The sequence below is a fragment of the Mytilus edulis genome, chromosome 3 (genome assembly GCF_963676685.1).
Source record: "Mytilus edulis chromosome 3, xbMytEdul2.2, whole genome shotgun sequence".
In the NCBI taxonomy this organism is placed as follows: Eukaryota; Metazoa; Mollusca; class Bivalvia; order Mytilida; family Mytilidae; genus Mytilus; species Mytilus edulis.
The window spans coordinates 50,250,653-50,275,482 of NC_092346.1; the positions used below are offsets into that span (position 1 = coordinate 50,250,653).

At 30.6% G+C, this 24,830-nt stretch overlaps 3 protein-coding genes across 3 annotated transcripts; 1 reads left to right on the forward strand and 2 right to left on the reverse strand.

Annotated features, from left to right (window-relative positions):
• On the reverse strand, positions 1-24,006 carry LOC139515303 (acetylcholine receptor subunit delta-like). Its single transcript, XM_071304870.1, has 6 exons — positions 23,967-24,006; positions 22,708-22,883; positions 3,924-3,968; positions 2,924-3,048; positions 1,904-2,439; positions 1-1,138 (listed from the first exon to the last, which is right to left on the reverse strand). The coding sequence occupies exons 1-6, from the start codon at positions 24,004-24,006 to the stop codon at positions 819-821; spliced, it is 1,242 nt and encodes a 413-aa protein (XP_071160971.1). The 3' UTR covers positions 1-818.
• On the forward strand, positions 5,370-14,034 carry LOC139516712 (uncharacterized). The gene is made up of 10 exons (XM_071306971.1): positions 5,370-5,526; positions 6,910-6,975; positions 7,384-7,735; positions 9,757-9,819; positions 10,349-10,414; positions 10,987-11,049; positions 11,515-11,639; positions 12,291-12,477; positions 13,096-13,282; positions 13,675-14,034. The coding sequence occupies exons 3-10, from the start codon at positions 7,386-7,388 to the stop codon at positions 14,032-14,034; spliced, it is 1,401 nt and encodes a 466-aa protein (XP_071163072.1). The 5' UTR covers positions 5,370-5,526; positions 6,910-6,975; positions 7,384-7,385.
• Positions 16,624-20,033, reverse strand: LOC139516713 (uncharacterized). The gene is made up of 3 exons (XM_071306972.1): positions 19,795-20,033; positions 17,458-17,625; positions 16,624-16,900 (listed from the first exon to the last, which is right to left on the reverse strand). Exons 1-3 carry the CDS (start codon positions 19,991-19,993, stop codon positions 16,752-16,754), a joined length of 516 nt encoding a protein of 171 aa, XP_071163073.1. The 5' UTR covers positions 19,994-20,033; the 3' UTR covers positions 16,624-16,751.
• Positions 24,007-24,830: the final 824 nt, after the last annotated feature.

The window sequence follows — 24,830 nt, forward strand, 5'->3', positions numbered from 1 at the left end:
AGGAAATAAAGATATGAATCAATGACTGATGCTGAAGAATAAATTACATGATTAATTGAATAATCCAGTCTTGCTGAAGAATAAGGTCACAATCGGTAAACTTCGGCATTAAAACCCGAAAGGTAATTAGCAGCCAAAGATTCGTATTTACAATTACTGAATTCAGTATATATGTGGCATGTGTCCATTAATTTACTGAACAATACATTTCCAAGAAACTCGTTTCAAATTTTCGAAAAAAAAGTTAAATGGCTTCTTACAATTTCAATAATTAAATCACAACTATTCACAATTCTTAGTGACATGACGCAATAAATTATTAAACGTTTTGTTTTCCATTTTTTGTCTATATAACAGTAGAACTGAACTGTGTTTATGCAGGCAAGATACACATGTGACCACTGCCCTAAATGCAAACAAGTTATGCATGTGACCACTGCCCTAAATGCAGGCAAATAACGCGTATGACCACTGCCCTAAATGCAAGTAAGTTACACATGTGATCACTGCCCCTAATGCAAGCAAGTTACACATGTGACCACTGCCCTTACTGCAGACAAGTTAGACATGTAACCACTACCCTAAATGCAAGTAAGTTACACATGTGACCACTGCTCTAAATGCAGGTAAGTATACATGTGACCATTGCCCTAAACACTACGATACAGTAGAACTGAGTTAAGTATGTGCAGGTAAGTTATACATGTGAGCACTGCTCTAAATGCAGGTAAGTACACATGTGACCATTGCCCTAAACACTACGATACAGTAGAACTGAGTTGAGTATATGCAGGTAATTTATACATGTGACCACTTCCTTAAATACTCTGATAATGGATAATGTATGCTACTGTGAGTACAGACGTAATAACAGATATTAACACAACGTAAACATAGAAAAACACAGTGTCCATTCCTACAGCTACTATTTGCCATGTCAGTTTGTTGTCTTCGTGTTCGAATTCTCCTACATCTGTTTTTTCTAATATTTCAACATCAACTTTTGAATGTGATGTACATCTGAATAAAATCTTGAACACTTTAGGAATTTCACCGGTCGCGTAGTGCGCACGCAACACAAATATGGTCAAAACTACTGACATTGCAGCAAGAAATAAAACAAACGCCAGGTACAAGGCTGAAAAAGAAAGAAAAACACTTTCTTATATCAATATAGTAAGACAGGAGTCAAATTTTTTGTTAATCAAATAATATATTTGTTATTAACGTTGGATTATAATTGTCTCAAAAATGATGGAAGTTCTGTTGGGTTTTAAAATATTGGTTTACAGTGAGTGTTACCCGTAACTGAAATTCCCAAATTGTTACCACAGTTTAAATGTAGAAAACAACAGAAAGAAATATTATTGGAGATATGAACAATCATATAGTTGAAAGAAAAACAACAGCAATTAAAAAACAGCACCAAAAAAAACTACATTGCATTGTATAACATTATATATAAAGAATTCTTTTATATTCCAATTGTTTACTTTCAAAGTAAGATCTAACTAATCTATCGAGAACACCGATTTAGACATTGATAAAAACTCCTCGTTTGCATGAAGTAATTTATAAAAGATTTTTCAGCGTGATAATGAAATAATTAAGTCATTGAAGTAATTTACCTTCTATCTACATAATTATGTACAACTAAATATTGCCCGGTCTTTGAGATCAGAAAAATTCTGTATACTTACATAGATAGCAAACTGAGATAAAAATGCTTGCGAGTATTTTCTGCAATTACCTGTAATGATCATAATCATTTACACATAAATATTGCCCGGTCTTTGAGATCAGAACATATCTGAATACTTACATAGATAGCAAACTGAGACATAAGTGTTTAGAATATTTCATGTGCCCGGTCTTTGAGATCAGAAAAGTTCTGTATACTTACACAGGTAGCAAACTGAAACAGAAGTGCTGGGAATATTTTCCGAAATGATTGACAGATATACAGCATAAGCCAGAAGCACTGTTAAAGCAAATCCGTTTCTCTCGCCAGAGTCGACAGGAAGTTTGAATACCATAGCAATCAAAATGGCCATCAAAACAACTGGAAACAACGTATTTATAATGTGGAAGATTGGACGACGTCGAAGTTTGATATCAAAATCAACACTTGAAAACGAGGCCTGTCCAATGGGGGTATCCCTGACATCTAATCCTGATGCTGACACGAGGTCCCATTCTCCATTTTCTGAATAAAAATTTAAGATAACAGGATCCAAAGTCAGCACTAAAGATACCTCGTTGATTGTGTAGGCCTTTGAACTAACTTTAAGTTTGCAGTCTTGTGTATCTAATGGATAATACGTGGTGTCAGATTCACAGCTTACTACAAAAATGCCCGATGGGCTCCAAACAACCATTCCCCGGTTTGTTATACGCATGGGTGTTGATTTGTCGCTGATTACTCCCATGTCCTGTATTCTGTAAGTAAAGAATAGATTTTCATGATGTCATAATATGATACTAGTAGTCAATTATAAAATGCCCCGAAATGACAAAAGCCACGGTAAAACAATTCGAACAAGAAATATAACGGCCTGGTTCCGGTAGATAAAAACAATTAACGAAATACAAATATGATATACACAACAAACGACATACAACCACTGAGTTACAGTCTCCTGACTTGAGACGGGCATATAGTACAGAGTGTGGCAGGGTTAAACATGTTGAAGGCACTATCGAGATATCACATGAGAATATACCCCAACAAATATCCTTTCAATTTAATTTCAAAATGCACAAACTTTTAAAGGTAATCGTGCCTTCTGAATGTATTAAAATAATGACAAAGTCATCCCAAGAACAATTTATATACATAAGTTTCATAGATGTTTTTTAAAAAGGCTATTATACCAACTGAGACAGTTGATCGATTATTTGACAACATCGGTGCTCTACTTACGAATTTTCAATGATGATTGACGGTCTCCAAACATATTCTTCGGTACTGAATAAAAAGTCAACATTCCCATAATCCTGTGTGGTGTTAGTAGGGTCCGACCAATCTAATCTAGGGTCTTTCCAATTCTTAAGAAAAATAAATTAAAAATCAGGTTAAATAATTCAAAAACACGTGTTGGTAAGTTTCAAGTACCAAGCTATCGCAAGTTCTCAATTAACTTGCGATAGCTTGTACAACACAAATATATGAAACATTTAGAGAAATGGAACAAGACGTGAAAGATCCACCGCATTTTTCGCCTGTCCCAATTGAAAAAGCCTCTAACCTTTATTAGTCATGTGTGCGGTTTTTAGTTTAGGTTCGTTTCAATGATTCTGCGTTAAGTGTGACGTCTATTTTCGCTGTTATACATTATTGTTTAGAGACTAACTAAACCCCGCATCCAGGTGAGGGATTTTCTTGTTCCATTGAAGATCCATTGGTGGCATTGGGGTGTTTTCTACTCTTACATCGGGTAATCGCGTTATCCAGAAGCTTTGCCAAATCTGTATATGATTGAGAGAGAGACAACATTTGAGAACTGAACGAAATTTGTGACAACAGATAAAAAAAGAAGAGTGGATGCTACTACAGTGTGTGTGGTTTTTTTTTTTTTTTTTTTTTTTTTTTTAATATAATAGAAAACACAGGGACATGGGATATCCATCCATGGCACAATATCAGTACTTGCATACTCAGCAAAACAAAACACACAAAAAGTAAAAGAACAGCGCTTGTATTACAGTCAATAATCTCATTGTTACAATGAGACCTTCAACTCCTAGCACCGGATAGATTGGATTTTTTTTTTTGCAATAAAATTTTTGTTTTTGCTTTTTGGAGGGACGAGGGTGATTGTTTGTTGTTTTCTTTCTTTGTCAAAACATTTGTTTTGTGTTTCATCTTCAAATTCGTAGTTTATTTTACACTTTCGGTTCATTAAAGTAGTCAAATTACTTACAAATGTTAGATATCCTGATATAGAGAGTGCCTGGTCTTTTATGTTCTGAAAGCATAAACATATTATTTGTTACAGATATTATAGGATTAAACACATTTTTTCTAGAGGTTATTGATGTGTAAACCGGGGCGATTAACTCACAAACTGAATAAAAGTCCGAAGGACTTTTATGTTGAGTTTGTGAGTAAGAGCCCCGGTTTACACATCAATAACCTCTAGAAAAAATGTGTTTAATCCTTATAATTCTTCAGCCAAACATTTGTGATATCTAATAAACATTTTTTTTTTATGATGGCTACTATATATATATTACCATCAAAAGCACAATGGCAAGTCGTAACTAAGGAGTACGCCGCCATCTTGACTTTCTAAAAACCATAAATGTCAGATAAATACAACGGTATCTTAAATAAAATAGCACCTACCTCAAAAACTTCATTTTAATTAAATGTTATTCGAATTTGAAGCGTACACGTAACGAAATAATCTTTCCCTTGAAAATTTCTATTCGTATGACGTCGTGTTTTGCCATGACGTAAAATCGCCAAATCCTTCATGAAATTTCGCGGAATTTTATTAAATTTTATTTTTATACATTTTCGAAGCTTACTGAATTAAATTTATTTCTTTTTTTTTGTTATATATGCACTAGAATAGTCAAAACTGTTATGCAATTGTTTTTAAATCTCAAATTGCTGAAAATCATGGGATCACTGCAAGCTTGTGTATCGCGCATGAATAGATTACAAAAGTAGTTTCGGAAACATGGTTTATCGAAGTGTAAACTTAGAGAAAAATTCTAATTGACCAATCCAATTCAAGTATTTATAGATATGCAAATCATATAAGAATTATACACTGGTATCAAGCTTAAATGTTTCACACATATTATCAGATTATTACATGGCATTTTTCATATCGCCTGTATTATCAGCCCTAGGTTCAATATCAGCCCAAGAGCCGCATGGCTCGATGGCTGATATTGACCGAGGGCTGATAATACATGAGATATGAAAAATGACATGTTATGATCTTTTTATCATATGCTTCAACAATGAAGAAAAATCACAGATTCATACATTGATCCTTTTACGTGGTTCCAAAATAGAAGTTCAAAGATTGAAAAGTTCACGAACGTCGGACCCCAGATTTAGTACATTCGATATGAAATCTTTCTCATCGTATGCCTCAACAGAGAAGAAAAATTTATGGACGAATCGACAAAAAATATAATTCAACAATATACCTAATGAACAATGTTAGGAAAAGTCAACTTTTTTAAAGTAACTTTCTATATTATGTTTGAAACTTTTTATACAGTAAAAAATGCATTTATTTAATTTTTCATTTCTTGTTTTTTTTTTTTTTTTTTTTTTTTTAATTATTATTATATATATATGCTTTTCAGTATCCAAATGTTTGTTTTTTACACTACTTTGTCAAACTCCGAAACAGTGGTGACGTTGCTTCGCTAAACTATCATCACTGCCACCAGCACTTCGCATCTCTCGGGTCTCTTTAATAGAGGACTTCTTCCGGGATTCAATAACGTAAACAATCGTCTGCTGCATACACCAACCCAGCTTCTAAGATTGAGATAATGGTAAAGGAAACACAAAGCACAAATCGAATGCTATTATGCCTATTGCTATAAAAATAACTATTTTGACGGCACCGGCATTTTAAATTTAAAGAAGTGAAATTGCTGCTGATTTTGCCAGTTCTATGACTATGTAAAGAGTGAACATTATTTCAATATTTACTTTTGCACTACGACAATGTGCACTGTCAGAACAAGAGAATATGTTTATTATTGATATACAAGGCATATAGTTAAATAGGAAAAAACAGCTACCAATACTTGAGACACATATGATCGCTTTAAATTTATTTTGTCAATCAAATTTATTATAATAAATAAACAAATACAAAAAAATATTGAGAATCCATTTGCTGCAACGAAATCATCATCTATCTAAAACTGTAGCTGAAATTATTTCTACATGTATACATAATGCCATATAATAAGGTGTGTATTTCCTAAACTCCCTAGGTACCCTCTCTTCTTTTTATGCTCAAAAATAGCCTACCCTAAAGCTGTATTTAGGCAGCAACCATTTGATTTTCTGGAGGGGGCTATGGTTTTTTTTTCTGTGCAAACTTTTTTTTTCGCCTTCGGCGAAGAACAATCTATTTTTTTAGCGACAAACCGAAGACAAATTTTTCTTTCAATTTTAGCATTACATATAGTGGCAGCTGAGGGTGAAACAAACAATTTTTTTTACTCAGGGTCCAAAACAAATTATTTTTTTCACCAAAACCTGGAAACAAACAAAAAAAACCATAGCCCCCCAGAAAATAAAATGGTTGCTGCCTTAGCTGCATTATTTAATTTGTGCTTTCTTGAACAAAACAAATCACCATGAACATGATGAATCAGGTTGCCAAAAATTAGGTTATATATTTTTTATTATTTCTTTTGATAACATTATTTATATAAACAAAATGGAGGAAATTAAAAACAGAAAGCTTAAATGATCCGATCTTATTAATTTTCACATCTTTCTTCTTGACTAAGTCAACATGATGTCAATAATTTATGAATCAATAAGCCTTAATACATGTTATTTCACCTCTAGTCCTATAATATATGCCTTTGCATTATATAATTCACTATTTAATGTTTTCATGTTGATATTTTCATTTTTTATTTTTTGTCTAATGGGTGGCACTTTGATAGTGAAAAAAAAATCAGAAAAATAAATAGAAATAGTAAATAATGCCCCTGAGGTCATATGTTATAGGACTACAGCCTCCTCCATATTTTCTATTATGGTTGTGGATGAATTTAGAGGAAAAAATGGTAGGAGTATGAAAAAAGGGAATACTTGAACAACAATAAATAATGTTCACCAAAGATTTAAACTTAATTTAATAAAAAAAAAAAAAAGCTGTATTTAGCTGCATTATTTCATTTGCATTTTAGAAACAGAAACAAAAGATCTCAGTGGTTCACTTAGGTGTCAGAAAGCAAATTTATATATAGGATCAGGTAAATGTATAGTAATTAATGACTGGTGTTACACAGTTTACAAAAAATATCTTAACTTGGAAAAACTTGAAAGATTGAATTTTATATTTAGCCTAAATATTAGAATAATAGTAAATTTACAAATCGTTTTTTTATGCTTGCTTATTTTTTGTATAATAATTCCTGAAGTATTGGTTCAGGACAGGGACTAAATTCTTAGTATTTTGTATATTTTAAAGTAATAATCTTTTTCAGTTTTATTTTAACAAGCCTAAACATTTTAACATTTTAATGAGAACAAATATAATTTTGATCGATCATGTTGATTATTTCCAATTGTTAGGAGACCATTTTCATCACTCAATATTGATATTAAGATGATCAGATAATTCTAATTATCAAAACTATACAATTTGTCATCTCTTTTAGAAATGGAAAATAAAGATCATGTGCCAGATACCACACCAACAAAAGAAAACCCATTTGATTGCTGTTTTTGCCTTAGTTCTGGAATTTCTGTTAAATTTAATTTCAATGGAAAGAAATGTTCCGATTATGACTTTAGTTCTAAATTAAAATTAGTTTTTGGTTCAGATAGTTTTGATTTGATTGATGAATTATATCAAAATGAAGCCTCAGTTTGTAGAAATTGTTTTTCCTCATTTTCTCGTTTATTTGATTTTATTTCATCTAGCAAACATTGTTTTTCCTCTTTTTTGTCTCAAAAAACACAGAAGAAGAGAATGGCCAATTTTTCTCCAGAAATATGCCAGGATTTGGGGTAAAAAAATAGATATAGATTTAGAATATGAATTAATATATTCTATTTTGAATAAGCTATATAATTGTTGTAGATTTGATGCCCCACCTAGGAGCATTACATTTGTGTCTGTGGATTATTTCCTTCATCTGTTATTCTGTCTGTCCCTCTTTGAGTTTCAATAACAAGTTGCAGTAGTTTTAAATGAAGTTGAAGTCCAATCAAGTTGAAACTTAGTACACATGTTCCCTGTAATATGATCTTTCTATTGTTAAAGCCAAATTACAGTTTTGACCACAATTTCATGTTCCAGCAGTGGTGGATCCAGCAATTTTCATAAGTGGGGGCCCACTGACTGACCTAAGAGGGGCCCACTGCATCCACGCTTCAGTGATTCCATATAAAAGCAATCAAACCCCCCCCCCCCCTAAATCCGCCTCTGTCCGGTGAACATCGAAAATGATACTGTGAGTGCTGAATGGGTGTTCTATGAACACATTCTTGTTAACGTATGAAATATAATTGAATACATATAAAAGAAGAGGTCTGTGTCATGTTGGTCTCTTAAGGATAGTTACCTCATTGGCAATCATACCACATCTTATTTTTTATATATATGTAGGACTCTAAAGTGCGATGGTACTCTAAAGTGCGATGGCCACGCTAAAGTGCGATGGTCTACGCTAAAGTACGATGGTGTCTCACGCTAAAGTGCGATGGTTGTTTGTTCGCTAAAGTACGATGGTATATCATGCTAAAGTGCGATGGACCAAAAGGGTAAGATTCGAGGGATTAAAACATCGAGGTTAAAAAATAGTATTTTTGCAAAAGCTAATATGCTAACGTATAACATATTGGATATGCTTTATAATTTACCGGTAGTCTTAAATAATTGTTTCTAAATTTAGAAGACCGAACACGTTATAATTTCTAAAAGGGTAATTTATTTGTCGTAACATATTATATTTCATGTAAAATGATTTTGTAACAATTCGGAGCTTATTGCATATTTGGATAATTAGTGTAGATTGCCGTTCACACTCATGTTACAACCTCCCATGCAGTCGTCATTGTAAATAACAAATACAAAATTCGTTCATTGTCGGAATATGCAACATTGATTAGTATAAAATTTAATTTGAATGCGAGAGAAAGGCAATGTTCGCCGAGCTTTCTCCTTTTCCGTATTTTCCTACAAATTACAGAACATACTAATGTTTTAGAGCAAATAATTTATAATTCACGCATGCAAACATGTATCTCTATTTTACCGACGTTACTTTCATCAAAGTCGACAGCATTTTAACGAGGATCGCAAAGTAAACTGCCATTTAAACAATGATTCAAATGTTTCCGTTTGCTTCAAATATAACTTGACCAGGATAAGTATGCGTATACTGTTTTATATTTATATAGTAAAATGGTCGACTGTAAGATACAAGTCCTTCTTCCAGCACCATAAGAACAAACAATGTGCTTCATCCGACAAAGAACGGTTAAGTTTAAATCAATAACTAGTAAATCATGAACATTTGGTGTAAAAGTTTTTAATCAAATATTCATAATGTATCTTACGGCATGTTCATTTTTGGTTTGTATGTACGACTGTTAACGTCATAATCCAACTACGTTTCGGACGTCTAACCTTTCGCGAACCATCGTACTTTAGCGTATGAAAGCATCGCACTTTAGCGTAGACCATCGCACTTTAGCGTGACCATCGTACTTTAGCGTCCCCATCGCACTTTAGAGTCCTACATATATATATTATGTTTTCAAGATTACCCATGAGAAAAATAAACACCAGAAAACAGACTAGTTACCTCTATTTATGTATGTAAAAAAAAAAGGAATAAAGTCCAAAATTCTTCAAGATGAAACATTTATTCTGTACTTTTATTAAGAATGAATATTGGATTATGGATACAATAAATTGGAATTAATTATTTAAGAGACACTTTTACTTGTATTTATACTGAGTATGACAGAAGAACAAGTTTTTTTTTTAAATTTGTAGTTTAGAAAGACTTATTTTTTTTCAGATTCACATCAACATCAGTAACAGATGAAGTACCAGTCCCTGATGATACTTTGATATTTAGTCAGTAAGTTTTTTTGTAGACTTTTTGTCTTACGTATTCCTAAAAAGAAAGGAATCCAAAAAGTACATGTACAAAATATTTTGTCAATTTACACAAAAATATTACAGAAACGACTAGGCTAATCAAACTGTTATATAGTGTTTCTCTTAAAATTTAATATTGCATTAGGAAATGGAAATAGCCACAGACAATTATTCAATATAAATACAGCTGGAATTTACAACAACCTTGCAATAGCATGTAAATACATTTATTTATTGAGAAGAGACTGCCAGATATTTTAGCTTGCAGAGGAACTGTTTTTTCTTTTTCAAAAAATTATGTTTAACAATTAAAAAAGAAAAATCTGGCTAGGATTCAAACTCATGCGTCTGAGATATCATGACATATATAATATATATATATAAGTCTATAAAAAAAGGAGCAACCAGCAATTTTACTAAGTTACCGGATTGTCTAGGAGAGACGATACTGTGCAGATGAGGAAATAGGGAAATTTATAGGGAAATTTGCAAAAATATGTATATTTCAGTTTAGATGCAAGTATTGTACTACATCATGGAAATACCAAGGTTAAAAAGACTGTAGGGTTAAGCAAGTAAGTTTCATAAATTTACAAGCAAATTTTCTTGGAAGTTTTGAATAATCGAGAGAAAAAAAGAGATGCGTTTAACCGATTATGATCTCTTATGCTTATATAAAATTAGATATATTTATAAAATTATATTTTGATACTGCTTGAATTTTTTAAACAAAATTAATGCTTTTTATACATGAACAACCATGTTCACTGCAAATTATTTATATCATTTATGAAATCTAATTTACTTCTTCACGCTTCTTCAGTCTTCACGCTTAATCACAAATCCTACGACCATGGCTTGTAAAATTGTTTTCGACCTTGTGAATTTCTTCTCTACAAGCCAACATATTCCAACTATAATGTTCCAAAAAATTAATTTCGGGCTTGTGGACTCGAAAGTTAAGCGTGAAGACTGTCTACTTAATGTGTCTTAAAAATGCTGTAAATATAACTATAAATGTGTTGATATGCTATACTTACTGATTGAAAGTTAAACATATGCTTAAAATTCTTCTGCTTTTTTTGTTGTTGATTGTTATTTCCAAGTGTGACAGCAACATAAATAAAATCTACTTATAAATCAACAGAGAACATGGTTATAGCAAGACACCAAATATCAGAAGATCAACTGCTAGTGTTAGTGCAAATGAGTAAGTTACCTCTTCCATTTGATACTGCCAATCTTATGAGTTTATAATCAATAGTTACAAAATATGAAATTAAATTATCTCATCTAGCATGATTTGTTTAAAAAGGGGATGTTAATAATTTAAATGTTCAATAAAGACAAACAGCACCATAACCAATACATCTTGTATTAGAGCTATTTTCCTAAAGTATGTAGTTTAAAGGTTTGGTTTGGTTTGCTTGTGTGTTTGCTAATTTGTTTGTATAAATTTTGCTCAAGCATCCTATGGCATTATATAGCTTTAGCCCCAACTATCTTTTGATTGAAATTTTAAATTTATTGATTATTCTCAAAGAAACAGTTATCAAAAAAGAAAGCCAAACCTTTGAACTACATGCATTAGGAAAATAGCTTTAAAGGGTATTAAATAAAAAATCAATTCTTGATAACATTTTATATGAACTTTATTTTGATTGTATTTAACTAGTGAAATAGAAGAACATGCCTACAGCAGGCCCAAACCCCCCTCTTGTAGGGAACTATTTCAAGAAAGTGTATTGGACTCTTTTGTTGAAAACATCAGAACAAATGACAAAAACCAGACAGAACCAGGTATTTTGACTCTTAACCTAGTGGATAGCATATGAATTTAGAACATCTTACATTTACAGGATTTGTTTTTAATATTTTTTTTGTCAACATAAGAAATGTTATTATTATACTTCATGTTAAAATGCCATATTTTGATTGGCTTACACGAGGGTGTTAATTTACTGTATCACATGGCTGAGCGGGTAACATTTTTTTTTAATGTCACCCTCTTGTCTGGACCAATCAAAATCAATAATTTAAGGACAATGAACTGAATTACATCAAGTAATTAAATACAATGCTTAAGTTCTGTGTTTTAGCTAAGATTTTAGTATTTAACTGGCAAAATAAAAAAAAATTAAAAAAATCTTGCCTCACTTTTGTTATTTTTCTAATACCTTGGCTTCACCGCGATTGACAATGTTTTCTCAAGGTAACAATCTGCTCTATCACCCTCTCCGCTATGTGTTATTTATATAATGTTGTACCTCAAATACTATGTCAAGATTACATTTACAAAATACAACTGCCTGCATAATATTTATTCCCTGTTGACTTTCTCATAATAAATGAAATAAAACTGGTAACACAAAAAGAAGTACATTAAGTGAAATAATTTGTAAATTGGACAAAAATTTGAATGCTTTTATATTTGCAATGATTGAATTTTAGATGACATAAGAGTAAGTGATGTATTTATAATGCAAAGAGCAAGATCATTGATAAATCAGGAAGTTAAAAATGTAAGCACTAAAAGAATGGGAGAACAAAGTCTGCTACTAACCAGGAAAAAAATGGAGCATTTATCAGAAGATTCAAGTAAATTGTGTGATTCCATTATAGAAGAAATGAAAAACAGGTAACAATATAAATTACATTATCCTGATTTAGAGTAACTTCTCACAATTTGAATGGCTGATATTGCCCTAATAAATTTCTGTAGAATTTTTTTTTACTTCAATTGGAATTATCTCCCTTACACCATTGACCTAATGAAAACAATTGAGTTGCTTTATAGGCCTAAAATTTTGAATTTTATACAGATTTAGGTTAAATATGTAACATATATTTTGTTGATAGGTTTGGCTTCCCTTCACCTGATATGAATTTTATTGACCCGATAAATAATCGTACTGGGACAATTGAACACTGTGTAACTAATAATATAGCAGGTATCCTGCTCTGAGCATTCCTGTTAAAAAAATTTTTTTGTTTAAAACATTTTTCCAAGTATCATTCAGCATACATTTTAAAAATTCCAATCTTCTTTACAGTGCTGTATTAAATAATTGATTTTTTTTTCAGAAAAAAACTTCCATCACCAAGGGGAGATAACTTTATTGATTTCAATAAGACACAATTTGTGTTTCTTGAAGTTTTTAGAATATATAAATCATACGTTTAAATTAACAATGCTCAATATTGTATTCAATTATCAATATAATCATGTTCATGTTTTAACTACTGATTAATTTAGGACACCATTTCTATTGGAAATAATGCTGTCTGCATTTGATGAAAAACATCTACAAGGGCAAAAAAGCAGAATAACTGGATCATTGGCTATAGTATACAGCATTCTTATGTTTGCAAGAAATGCGGAAATGAGTGCATTCCAAAGAATGATGACAGCAATTTGTATAAGGGGACGAGCAGAAGATATGGTATTCAAAAAAAAAAATGTTCAGATACTCAGTTAATTTTTTATTTTGAAAAATTTATAGATAAATTTTATATTTACTGTAATACATGCAACTGAAAAAGTCTGAATTCTTAGTATCAAATGTAATGATTGATAACAAGTAATAGTAAATTACAGAACTATTTATACATTGGTCTGAAATGTATTTTGAGGCACACGTTAATCATGTTAATAATTATAGTTGTAGAAATATAAATTTAACAATTCATTAATCATGTTAATAGATAATAATTTTTTTATTCATAGAAGGTTTGATAATAGTGTCTTCTGTCCAAAATGTGTTTGATTAATTTATTACTTTTAGCACTTATATATCATTTCAATGAAAGATGCACATTTTGTTTTGTTTCATAGCTTATTACTAGATTGAATAGAGTAGGTGTTACATTGTCACCAACCAGTAAGCAGAGATTGATAAAAGAAGCAGGAGAAATCAGCCATAAAGCTCTGTGTGATTATTTGAAGGAAAAGCCACTGCTAAAAATTACTGGTGATAATCTGGACATCTACATTAAAAGTCGATGTGTATCAATAGATAAAGGAAATACAGATTTGCATTTATTTGCCTCGAATGCCTTAACTAGCAGGTTATCATCTGTAGACATGGACAACAGAACCCCTTTAGTTCCTGAAGTTAATAGAGATGTTTTAAAACTAACAGAAGCAGAAATTGACAACATGAAATATTCATATTCAATATTGGTAATAATTTAAGTAGATGAATATAAAGTAATTGATAAATAATGTTGAAATTGTTTTGTAAATTTTATCCTACTTTAATTTTAGAAAGGAAAAAAACCTTTTTGATTTTATTTATACACAACTTTGTTCGATGATTTCTTTTATCTCATTGTGGAGATAAGCAGTTTGAAATGGTAAGTATATAAACACATGCATGCTTTTCTGCTTATAAAAAATGCTTAGATGTATATCAGTTTTCAACTAACATCTAACATGCTTACATTAATGGTGGTGGCTTTTTGTCTTTATCCTTCTTTTCAGCTTAATTGCACTTACAAAATATATGTAAATTCAGAGTTTTAAGTTACTTACCTTAATTGAAAATTTATTTCTGTATTTCTTAAATGTGGATGCCAAAGGATATTATATTCAAAACTGGAATGATGTTTCAATTTTTAATTTAAGTTTTAATAACACCATGAATATCTGAATTTACAGTAGTTTGGTCAGTTTTATAGAAATAGTTAAACTCAACTAGCTTACAATTGCTGCTTAACATTTCCACTGCATTTATATGTTGCCTTTCCAAGCTTTAGCACTAACATGAAAATTGTACAAACAGAGTCTTTATCAGGTGAATACACATTTAATACTACATTTGTATCTAAATGTCAAATGAATGTGATTGTATTTAGAATTAATTGAATACTATTTTTCTGAATGTGATTTGAATTGAATGCAATACTATTCTACTGAATGTGATTTAAATTGAATGCAATACTATTCTAATGAATGTGATGATATTTAGCAGGTTTAGCTTGAATGTAATACTATTCTACTGAATGTGATTTAAATTGAATGCAATACTATTCTAATGAATGTGATGATATTTAGCAGGTTTAGCTTGAATGTAATACTTTTCTACTGAATGTGATTTTAATTGAATGCAATATTATTCTACTGAATGTGAAGATATTAAGCTTGAATGCAATACTATTCTACTGAATGTGATATTTTAATCGAATGCAATACTATTCTACTGAATGTGATTTAAATTGAATGTAATACTATTCTACTGAATGTGATGATATTAAGCTTGAATGCAATACTATTTAATGAATGTGATGGTATTGAGATTTATTGTTCAGCCCATGAATTTTATATGAATCTGACAAGTAATTGTTGGGTTGCTGTCAATAAATTTTAATTGAATGTGATGCTCTTAACTAACTTAAGTGTTATGCTTTTTTGATTCAATGTTATTCAGCGTTAATTGAGTATGATGTTATTTTGATAGAGTGTCATTCTATTTTGAATGAATATGCTATTTTGATTGTATGAGTGTGATGCTATTTGAATCAATGTAATGTTAATTTGATTGAATGTAATGCTATTATATTGAATGTAATGCTATTATATTGAATGTAATATATTCTGATTGAATGTAATGCTATTTTGATTGCAGACAATGCTGTTATATTGATTTTAATGCTACATGTATTTTGATTGAATGCAATGTTGTTAAATTGACTGAATGTAATACTTTTTTTTAATAACGATACTATTTTGATTGAATGGGCTGCTGTTTTATTAGAATATAATGCTTTTTAAATTGATTGTGATGCTATATAGATTGAGTGTTATTTTATTATAACTGAATGTGTTGTTTTTTTGTTGTTGAATGTGGTGCTTTATTGATTTAAAGTGATAATATTTAATTTAATGAGATACCATTTTGACTGAATATGCTGCTACATTGATGTTCATTAATGTGTTGATTTATTGCTTGACTGTGATGTTAAATGTATAAATAGGTATAATATAAAGAATTTTACAATCTGTTTTACATGTTTAAAACAGGGTATATTAACTTTATCTAAGAAACTATGTAAATAAATATTGCCTTCAATCATATGAAATGGAATGTGATATAGTGATTATATGAATTAGAAAGAAAAAAAATCTGTGATTGTAATTATTTGTATGTGGTGCATGTATGAATATATTGGTTTTCTATCTGTGACTCTATTTATTTTGATGTTTGTTCAAATATGAATTAATAGTATTTGTACATGTATAAAATAGTGAATAAACAATTATTGTGTACTCAACGTAAATTTATGATTTAATGTATTGTACCTATAGATACTGTAACAAGTTATATATCTGTTAAAAAAAAACCTTGTGCAAATACATATGATTAAAATAGGGTGGTTGGAAAACCTCTTGTTAACAACATTGGAAATTTCTATAACAAACCAAGTTAAGTTAAATTTCAAAACTTTGAAATTACAACAACTGAAACACTTAAGAAACCAAAGTACGTTCCAAAAACTAATAAAATTGTTTTCCTTGTTCAAAGAGAAGTTATGAAAGGCTCAAGTTAACAACTTTTTGTTATTATAAAAAAAATAAAAAAAATTGACATTTCAAATTGAGTTATTTCCCTTAGTCCATAATGTTACCTTAAAATTTCTTCTGTGTAAACATGCCAACCAGGCTATAAATCAGTAATAAATCGAAAAGAATAATGTATTCCACTTGAAATTGAATTAAATTAATTTTGTTAAATTATCAGAGTTCTGATAAAAGTGATTTTATGGCTACTGGTAATCTGTACTGCAATAGTGTGCATAAAACTACAAAATAACTAACAAATAACATTTTAACTTTCAATAACAATTTCAGAAATTATACAAAATACAAAAGCCTTTAAAAAAATCTAATGTTCAACAATGGAAACTTCTGAATTACCAGTCATCAATTTTGTGACATTCATCAATGACAATTGCGCCAACTTTTCCCTCCAATGCTCGTAACAATTTAACACCATTTTCTGCAACTAACAGTCCCTCAGGGTGTGTCAGAATGATACTGGCACTAAGTGATTCCTGTATGACTATATTATATACATAGATAAGTAATTTGTTCAGTTTGAGAAGTAAGGGCTTGACCTCAAAGGGATTCGATCCCATGCATCACGCAACCCTTCAATGTACATCAATGCCAATATCCATTTAAAAATGAAGATAAAGGCACCAATATGAGGAGAATCTTTTTCACTTTTGAGTATTTAATATTTCTTTAATAATACAGTAATAAATGTGAAAATTTTCTTAGTTTCTCAGACAGTTGATTTGTCATTAATCAAGTTAATGTTTCATTTCGGCAGAAAAAGATAAACCTCAATTATAATAAAGAGGTCTTTCCCATACTGAACTTATTACAGAAAATAAACTCAAATTATTAAAGTTATTTTAACATTTACATTCAGAATTGCTATAATGAAAACATTATAAAATAATTCCTTCTTATTCAGAATCAGGTATTGTTTAGAAACAAATGCAAAAAAGTATATGTTGCCTTCTTGATGTTATTGTTTTATGCTACATTTTGTATATTGTTTGGTTGCTATATATTCATCATGTACATATTGATAATACCATGAATACATACCATTTTCACAGCTGTCTTTGTTGTTCTCAATGATCTGGCACTTCTGGCTAAGCTGAACAACCTTAACATTAATCTTGTTCAATTTTTTACATTGATCTTCCATAATGGCATTTAGAGGAGACACCACCAATACCTTATTCTGCACTCTTCCAAGGTCTTCAAATATTTCTTTAAAAAATATAAACATTCAGAGATATACAACTGCAAGTAATATTTTTTGTATGTAGAATCTGTTGGCAGTTTGCATGAACTAACCCCATTGGAAAAAATCTATAGAGCTTAATCATTATTATTATTATTATTATTATTATTCAGAAGCATACATTTTAGTAGCCCAGAGCCCCTATCAAATATGTGAGCTGTAGTCACAATAGTTGTCCATATTTTTGATTTATCATATTGATGATTCAAAATAAAATTTGCTTAGTTTCAAGATGTCCCCAAAATTGCTTGGTCTTGTGTAAGAGAGGTTGGCTGAATCGCTAAAATACCAAAGAGATAATAAAATTCCAACAATTCAAAAATGAACTGAAAATACAATGGCTAAAACATGAAATGCAAAATTGACAAACAACAGTTACATGTATATCAAAAACACAAGATAGAACCTACACAGAACACCAGCCTAACAAAAACTGGTGGTGATCTAAGGTGCCCAGGAAAGGTAAGCAAATCCTGCTCCACGTATGGCATCCAATGTGGTTATACTTGGATACAAACAAAAATATGGAAACAATTATTCAGTATATCTATCAAATCCTGTTACAGGAAGCACTCTTACAGTTAGGTGTGTACATGTATTTTCCCATTTTGGCACCTGTGGATTTTTGAAATAAGAGAGCAAGATGCAATAAAATTCTTGTTTGGATATATAGCTGAGGATTAATTTATATGAACATGAAGATTATGTAATGTATGTAATCATGGTAATAGAGGCTGTTTCCTGTATGTCAGTCGGTATTTGCATATCCATACCAAACATTGGTCCAGCATATATTGTAAAGTTCTTTTTCAATTTTTTGGGGGGAACAAACTTTGTGATTATACATGTATATTAAGAAAAATAATGAGGCGAAATAGACCCATTTTTTATGTGATCATGTCATAAGGTAGATTACTGTCAAGAGTTTCTGAAAAGGAAACGCTCAAAGGCATTGTAATTCTAGTTCAGTTCAAAATTGAAATTTTATGGGGTATATGTGACATTTTCACCCCCTTTTCGCAATATTCCATGGTAAATAAATGCAGAATGTTGCTATGAATACACATAGAGGAATTATTTTTCACCATTTTAACTTTTGAAAATCTTTGGAAGATACTCATTACATACATATGCACATGTATAAGCTTTCGGGTCGATCCGGGCCATATTTAAAGTCGATACGGCCCCTCAAAAAAATAATTTATAAGGATAAGGAATAAAAATAAAGATATATATTAATTGTAATTCATAAATGTTTATGATTTATTATATACAACCCCGGCCAGGATTTGATTGAATTTAGTGATTACAAGTGGCATTACCTTAGTTCACAATCATCAGACAATTGTTGAATAAACAAACCAATTATAGACTAATGATTTCGTTTATATATACTGTTCAAATTTGTCACAAATTCCTCCATATAGTGAATATAGTTTATTCCTATTTTATTATCGGGCCGGATCGACGTGGGCCGGATCGACTTTGGGCCGGATTGACTTGAGGCCGGATCGGTTTGGGGCCGGAACGACCGGATACCCATGTATAACACAAACAGCTAAGGTTAAAGTATTACAAAGCCAGGAATAGAGAATGATAAAACATTTTGTGGTTCAATTTTAATTTTATTTTCTTACGGTGAATAGTGGAGTGCTACCATTATATAACTAAACCACAAATTAACAGGTTGGGAACAACCCTTCATATATATACTTCTTATATTTAGGGGTACATTTCAATTTTGTTGTAAAAACCCATTTTTGTTACAAAAGGGCACACATCTGTATTTTTGAAGATAAAATAGCCTTGCCCGTGTGACCTCACAATTATTTGAACTCATCTACATTGAATGTTTCCACATTTAAGTTATGTTTTTCTTTTTAATATATTATAAATGATCACTTGCAGACTTGGCCCTTGTCTGAGCCGAGGGACAGTGACTGATTTCAGGCCTGAGCGATTCTTTTTGTTAGGTGGTGTTCCGAACCCGATTTAGGACTGGACAACTATTTAAAAGAGCCGTCAAGATCGAATTATAATAAAAGTTATAGTGTACAAAAATATATATTTCCACGATGTTTCATAATTTGTTTGATTAGTTGAATATAAATAGTTGATGGAATTAATAAACTCACTGGGCAACAAATGGAATATTATACTCTTTCCAAACCCAACAGGCAGATTGACTATAATATTATTTCCCTGGAGAATGTTTTCTATGGAGGAAATTTGTTCATGTTTCAGTGTCAACTGTGGATACAGCTGACATTGTACGTTCCGTATCGTCTCTGTAACATCCATGTTGGATTTGACAAGGGTGAAATAAGTATACATACACCAAAATATATCTCCAGTTTAAAATATCATTTTCTAAAAATTACTGCTAGCTTATATTGTAGTCTTTAAAATCTGTATTCAATTATTAATATAGTATAAAATTCCATACAAATAAAAACAATTTGGACATATTTAATTTTTTTTCAAGAATGTTGAAAAAAACCTACGCTAGCGTTAGGAGTTGGTGGCAGTGTTTAAAGTCAACGTAGCGTAGTAAAGAGGACGTAACCGCTGTTTCGGAGTTCGCTACTTTGTAATGTTTTTCACTGAAAACGTAGCATTGAGGTGTATTTTCCGGAATTTGCCGAGTATCACCGGAATGCCATGCGATAACGTTACGGAAAGGCATGTGATAACAATCGAAGCATGTGATAAACTTTTCAGATCAGCCCGCTAAGCACCAATTCGACAAATATGGAGTTTACGTTAATTTAATGTTATTATCATACAGTAAAAATGATATGTTATTAAGTCTAAGTATATGATAAAACTCCTTAATAAATATTGTTCTGTTCTAAGATCTAGATTTAAATTGCAGTTTTATTATTCCATACTATGGTGGAACTTTCATCAATCAGTAAATTGAAAATTAAAAGATGTACGAATAGTCATACATCTACATACCAAAATAAAAGTCGAGACAAAATTCTCTATTTTTTTTATTTTTTCTATTATACATTACTGTGTTAATATGTATCTTAAGTTGGCATTGGATAAAGTAAATAAAAAAGGACACATGTTTTATTATAGTCAAATTAGCCGTTCAAGTATTTATAAAACATTTTCATTTTTGTAGTTAAATTTGAAGGATCGTATGACTTTAAAAATGATTTCAACAGTAAAAGTAAATATTTTCCCGTTATCAAAATATTTGTTATACTTATTGTAATCCATTGGTATGTCACTGAGCTATACATTTTTTTTTGTGTTTCTTTGAACTTGTGACTTTTAACTTCATATGTAAAGTACTATCCCTTATGTAAAAATATTTCGACAAACAATCTTTTTCTTTTATTTCCTCGGTTTATTTCGTCTTTTAATAATGCAAAATAAGCCGCATAAATTGAGATATGATGTAAACTTTAATATAAACAAACATCAAAAGATCAAACACAGTTTTCAACATTTGTATGGTTTTGTATGACAATATTCGCCTGGTACCTTGTACATGTCCTGATCAAGTTTATCAAAAGATCAGCAAAAATCAAGTCTTTAAAAAAAAAAGGTTCAAAAGAATAAACACTGTAAAAGTGTTTCAGACTTGGAACATACACATGTAGCAAGATTAAACTAACCTTTTTTTTTAGTATTCGACCCTCTATACCTTCTATTTCGAACAATGTTCAGTTAAATAATGGAAAATACAGAGCAGAGCCTACACGAAAGAAGATCTAAAAGAGTTTTGATAACTATAATACAGATAAAAAAAAACCACCTGTACCGAAAAAAAAATTTAAAAAAATTGTACACGTGAGAACACTTACACTACAATTTTCCGTATAATTAATATTTCTAGGAGACATAACTTTTTATAAATTGTCAATCGGCACTTATTTTCGAATTTGTCAAACTATAAATATATATGTTTATAAAAATCTAGGAGGAATCGTACACGTGAGAACGCTAACAGGACAGACGGACGAACGGACGCCCTACCGGTTGTTCTATTTCAACCGTGCGGGGGGAGGGAAGGAGGGGGATAATTTCAAACATTAGTTTACCATTATATGATCTTTGATAATATAAAACTACTAAGAATATGAAATAAATTAGTCATGTGTTTTCGATAAAGGTATAATTAGGATTAATAATGCAAAAATTAAAAAGTAGCCATGGTGAATACGTCACAGAAAACAACTCAAAAACACATCAAACGATCACATATCAGAGATCTAGAGGTCAATAAACGGTCTTCAACCATAAAAAGGCCTCGAACAATAGTCATGATAGTTTATAATTCTTTAACATAATAACAATATCAGCGTATCAATATAAAAATACAATATGTCCTTGAGGTCGTTTGGCCGATGGGGTATGTCTAATTCACACCATGATATTAAAGTTGATCCAAAACAAAAGCTTTTAAAATCATTTAAAAGAAGGTGTTTCATGCATTTGACCTTATTTTCGGATAATCATCAAAATGAGGAAATGAAGTGTTACTGCCAATGATACAATTATTTATAAAGATCAAACAACAAATATGAAAACTTATAACAGGTCACAGTGCAGATTTTTCAATGAGCAAATACATATATTTTAAAGTAATTAAGCTACCTAAAAGGTCTAATTATGACATAATGATAATGAATCAATTCGAAAGAGAAAACTAACAGTATGATTTATAGTACAACACTGAACGCAAAAACAAACATCACTAACAATGCAAAACAATAACCAGCATGTATTCAAGTTCCTGGCATGGGACGTGCTTTTAAGAATGTAGCGAGATTTATCATGATTATAAGCGCAAAAAACCTCCCCTCACCTGGGACAATGGCAGAAATAATTTAAGTTGGTAGAAGCTTGATAGGTACTAAGCTAAAAGAAAAAAAAAGAAAAAAACATAACAAAAAAACATAACAAAAGAAACAAGGTGCGGATCTAAGATGATGATATCAGGATAATGCAGATTTATCTGGCTACATGGTACGAATTCTATCTACTGCAAAATAGGAGGCAAAATCATATCAAATAGTAATAATTCTTACCAAATCGTTGATTGTAAGAATTGTAATACTTATTCTCACTATAACTTTTTGCTCGGGTCTTTGCAAAACTTCATAGTTATTAGTAGTGAATAATTCTGCTCGGAGTGCTGATTCTAAGCTAATCGAATAAGTAGGTCTTCCAAAACTGGTTGGTACAAATACTAGTGCAAGTAGTCCTTTAAAAAAGAAAGATATAAAAAACTGAAATTATAAAGTTCTTCAGTTTCTAAAATCAACCAATAACATATATATGTTGTGTACAAGTTGTAATGTTGTACAAATTATAATTTGTACAGATTTTTTGTACAAGTTATCAGTGTTTTATGACCTACTGAACACAAATGAATGATGCAAGCACACAGTCTTTTGCTTCGCATATTTCTGTCATATTTTCACAACTTCATGATACAGTCTAATACTGAGCATTGATACAAAAACATTATAAGACCACACAAAGATTTTGTATGTAGATGAATATGGTATAAGGAAAAAAAATAAAATTAGAATTTAAACCATTCAGGTATCCTCATTTCCAGTTTGAAGACAAGGAGAATAGCACTAAATGTTAGGTTGAAGTATAATATTTTGAATTTAAAACATTCCACTGGTACATTTTATAGGATACACCTGTATCACCTGTTGCAAGAAGGAAGGTGTCAAAAAACTTATAACTTGTACAAAAACCCTGTACAAATTATAATTTGTACAAACTTACATCTTGTACACAACATATATATTCAAAAAGATATTACACACTTGCTTTTCTGATTTTTTTCCTCAATAACTGCTATTTCTTTGTTAAATTGTGATTTTGGAAAAAAAAACTACAAAGAATCCTGTCGAGCTTTTAATTATTTGAAAATCAACCACATACTTTGCTAAATATCCCCAAGCGTCTTCCAGTTCTGCGGCATTAAAACAAAAACATATTGCCAGACTGCGAGGTTGCATTGCAATGTGCTAGAAACAGCTTTAACTTAGACATTTTGTTTCATTTGTTTAAAGATACGACATTTTCAGCTTTCCAAAAAGTAAAATCACAAAAACACTGAACTCCGAGGAAAATTGAAAACGGAAAGTCCTTAATCAAATCAAATCAAAAGCTCAAACACATCAAACGAATGGACAACAACTGTCGTATATAATAATTGATTATTATGTCATGACTAGGGGGGTTCACAAAAGAGAATTTGGTGTAAGGACAAATTAAAAAAGAAATTTAGGAATTCTTAGAGACTGTGTATAAATAATACACTTACCATATAATGTTAGTGGTAATCGTCTGCATTTCCAATCCATTTAGAATATAATACACTCGTTCAAAAAGTAAGAAAATCTAATAAATGTGTTTATGTATTCCTTTATCTTCGCTGATATATAATGATACTTTGTATTTGTCATAAGCCTATGTAGTAAGCTGATTCGTTATTACAGCCAGGTCATTAAATCAGTTCATTCAACCTATGCCAACATTTTGAAATTTAGGTATAAAATTGTATGAAAAAATGTTGGCATAGGTTGAATAATTTGTTAAAGATTAAATGTTATAAATACATAAATTAATTAGGGGCTAATCAATTTACAACCAGTGTAAACCTACCGTTAAAGTATACTCAATAAACAAAGTCTTTTACAAGTACAAGTTAAAATTTTGGTATAATTGTGTGTGTTGAGGATCCCTATTTCATATAGGAATTAGTTTAAAAACTAATATAATGAAATAATGAGAAAAAAAAAATCTTATGGATTTTTATTAAAGGCGCAGTCATCTAGTCATATTAAATATATATCAGTGTCATTATCGTGAGTAATATGAAAATATATGATCAAAATATTAAATTTTATATATATATAATAGTTTTCTTCAACTATACAATGACATAATACACCATTGAAACTCGTGTATGTAATAAATACTGACTCATGTAAAATATCTATTATAAATGGACACTATAAATTCCAACACATACATAGAATTTGACAAATTTCACTAATATGATTGTCTCAAAAGTCATACTATAAGATAAGATGCTGCATCTGCACAATCAACTGGTGTCATGTTATCCTTGGGTCTCATGGGCAAGTTTCACAAATATATCTCAGGAGTTAGACATGTCTAAGGA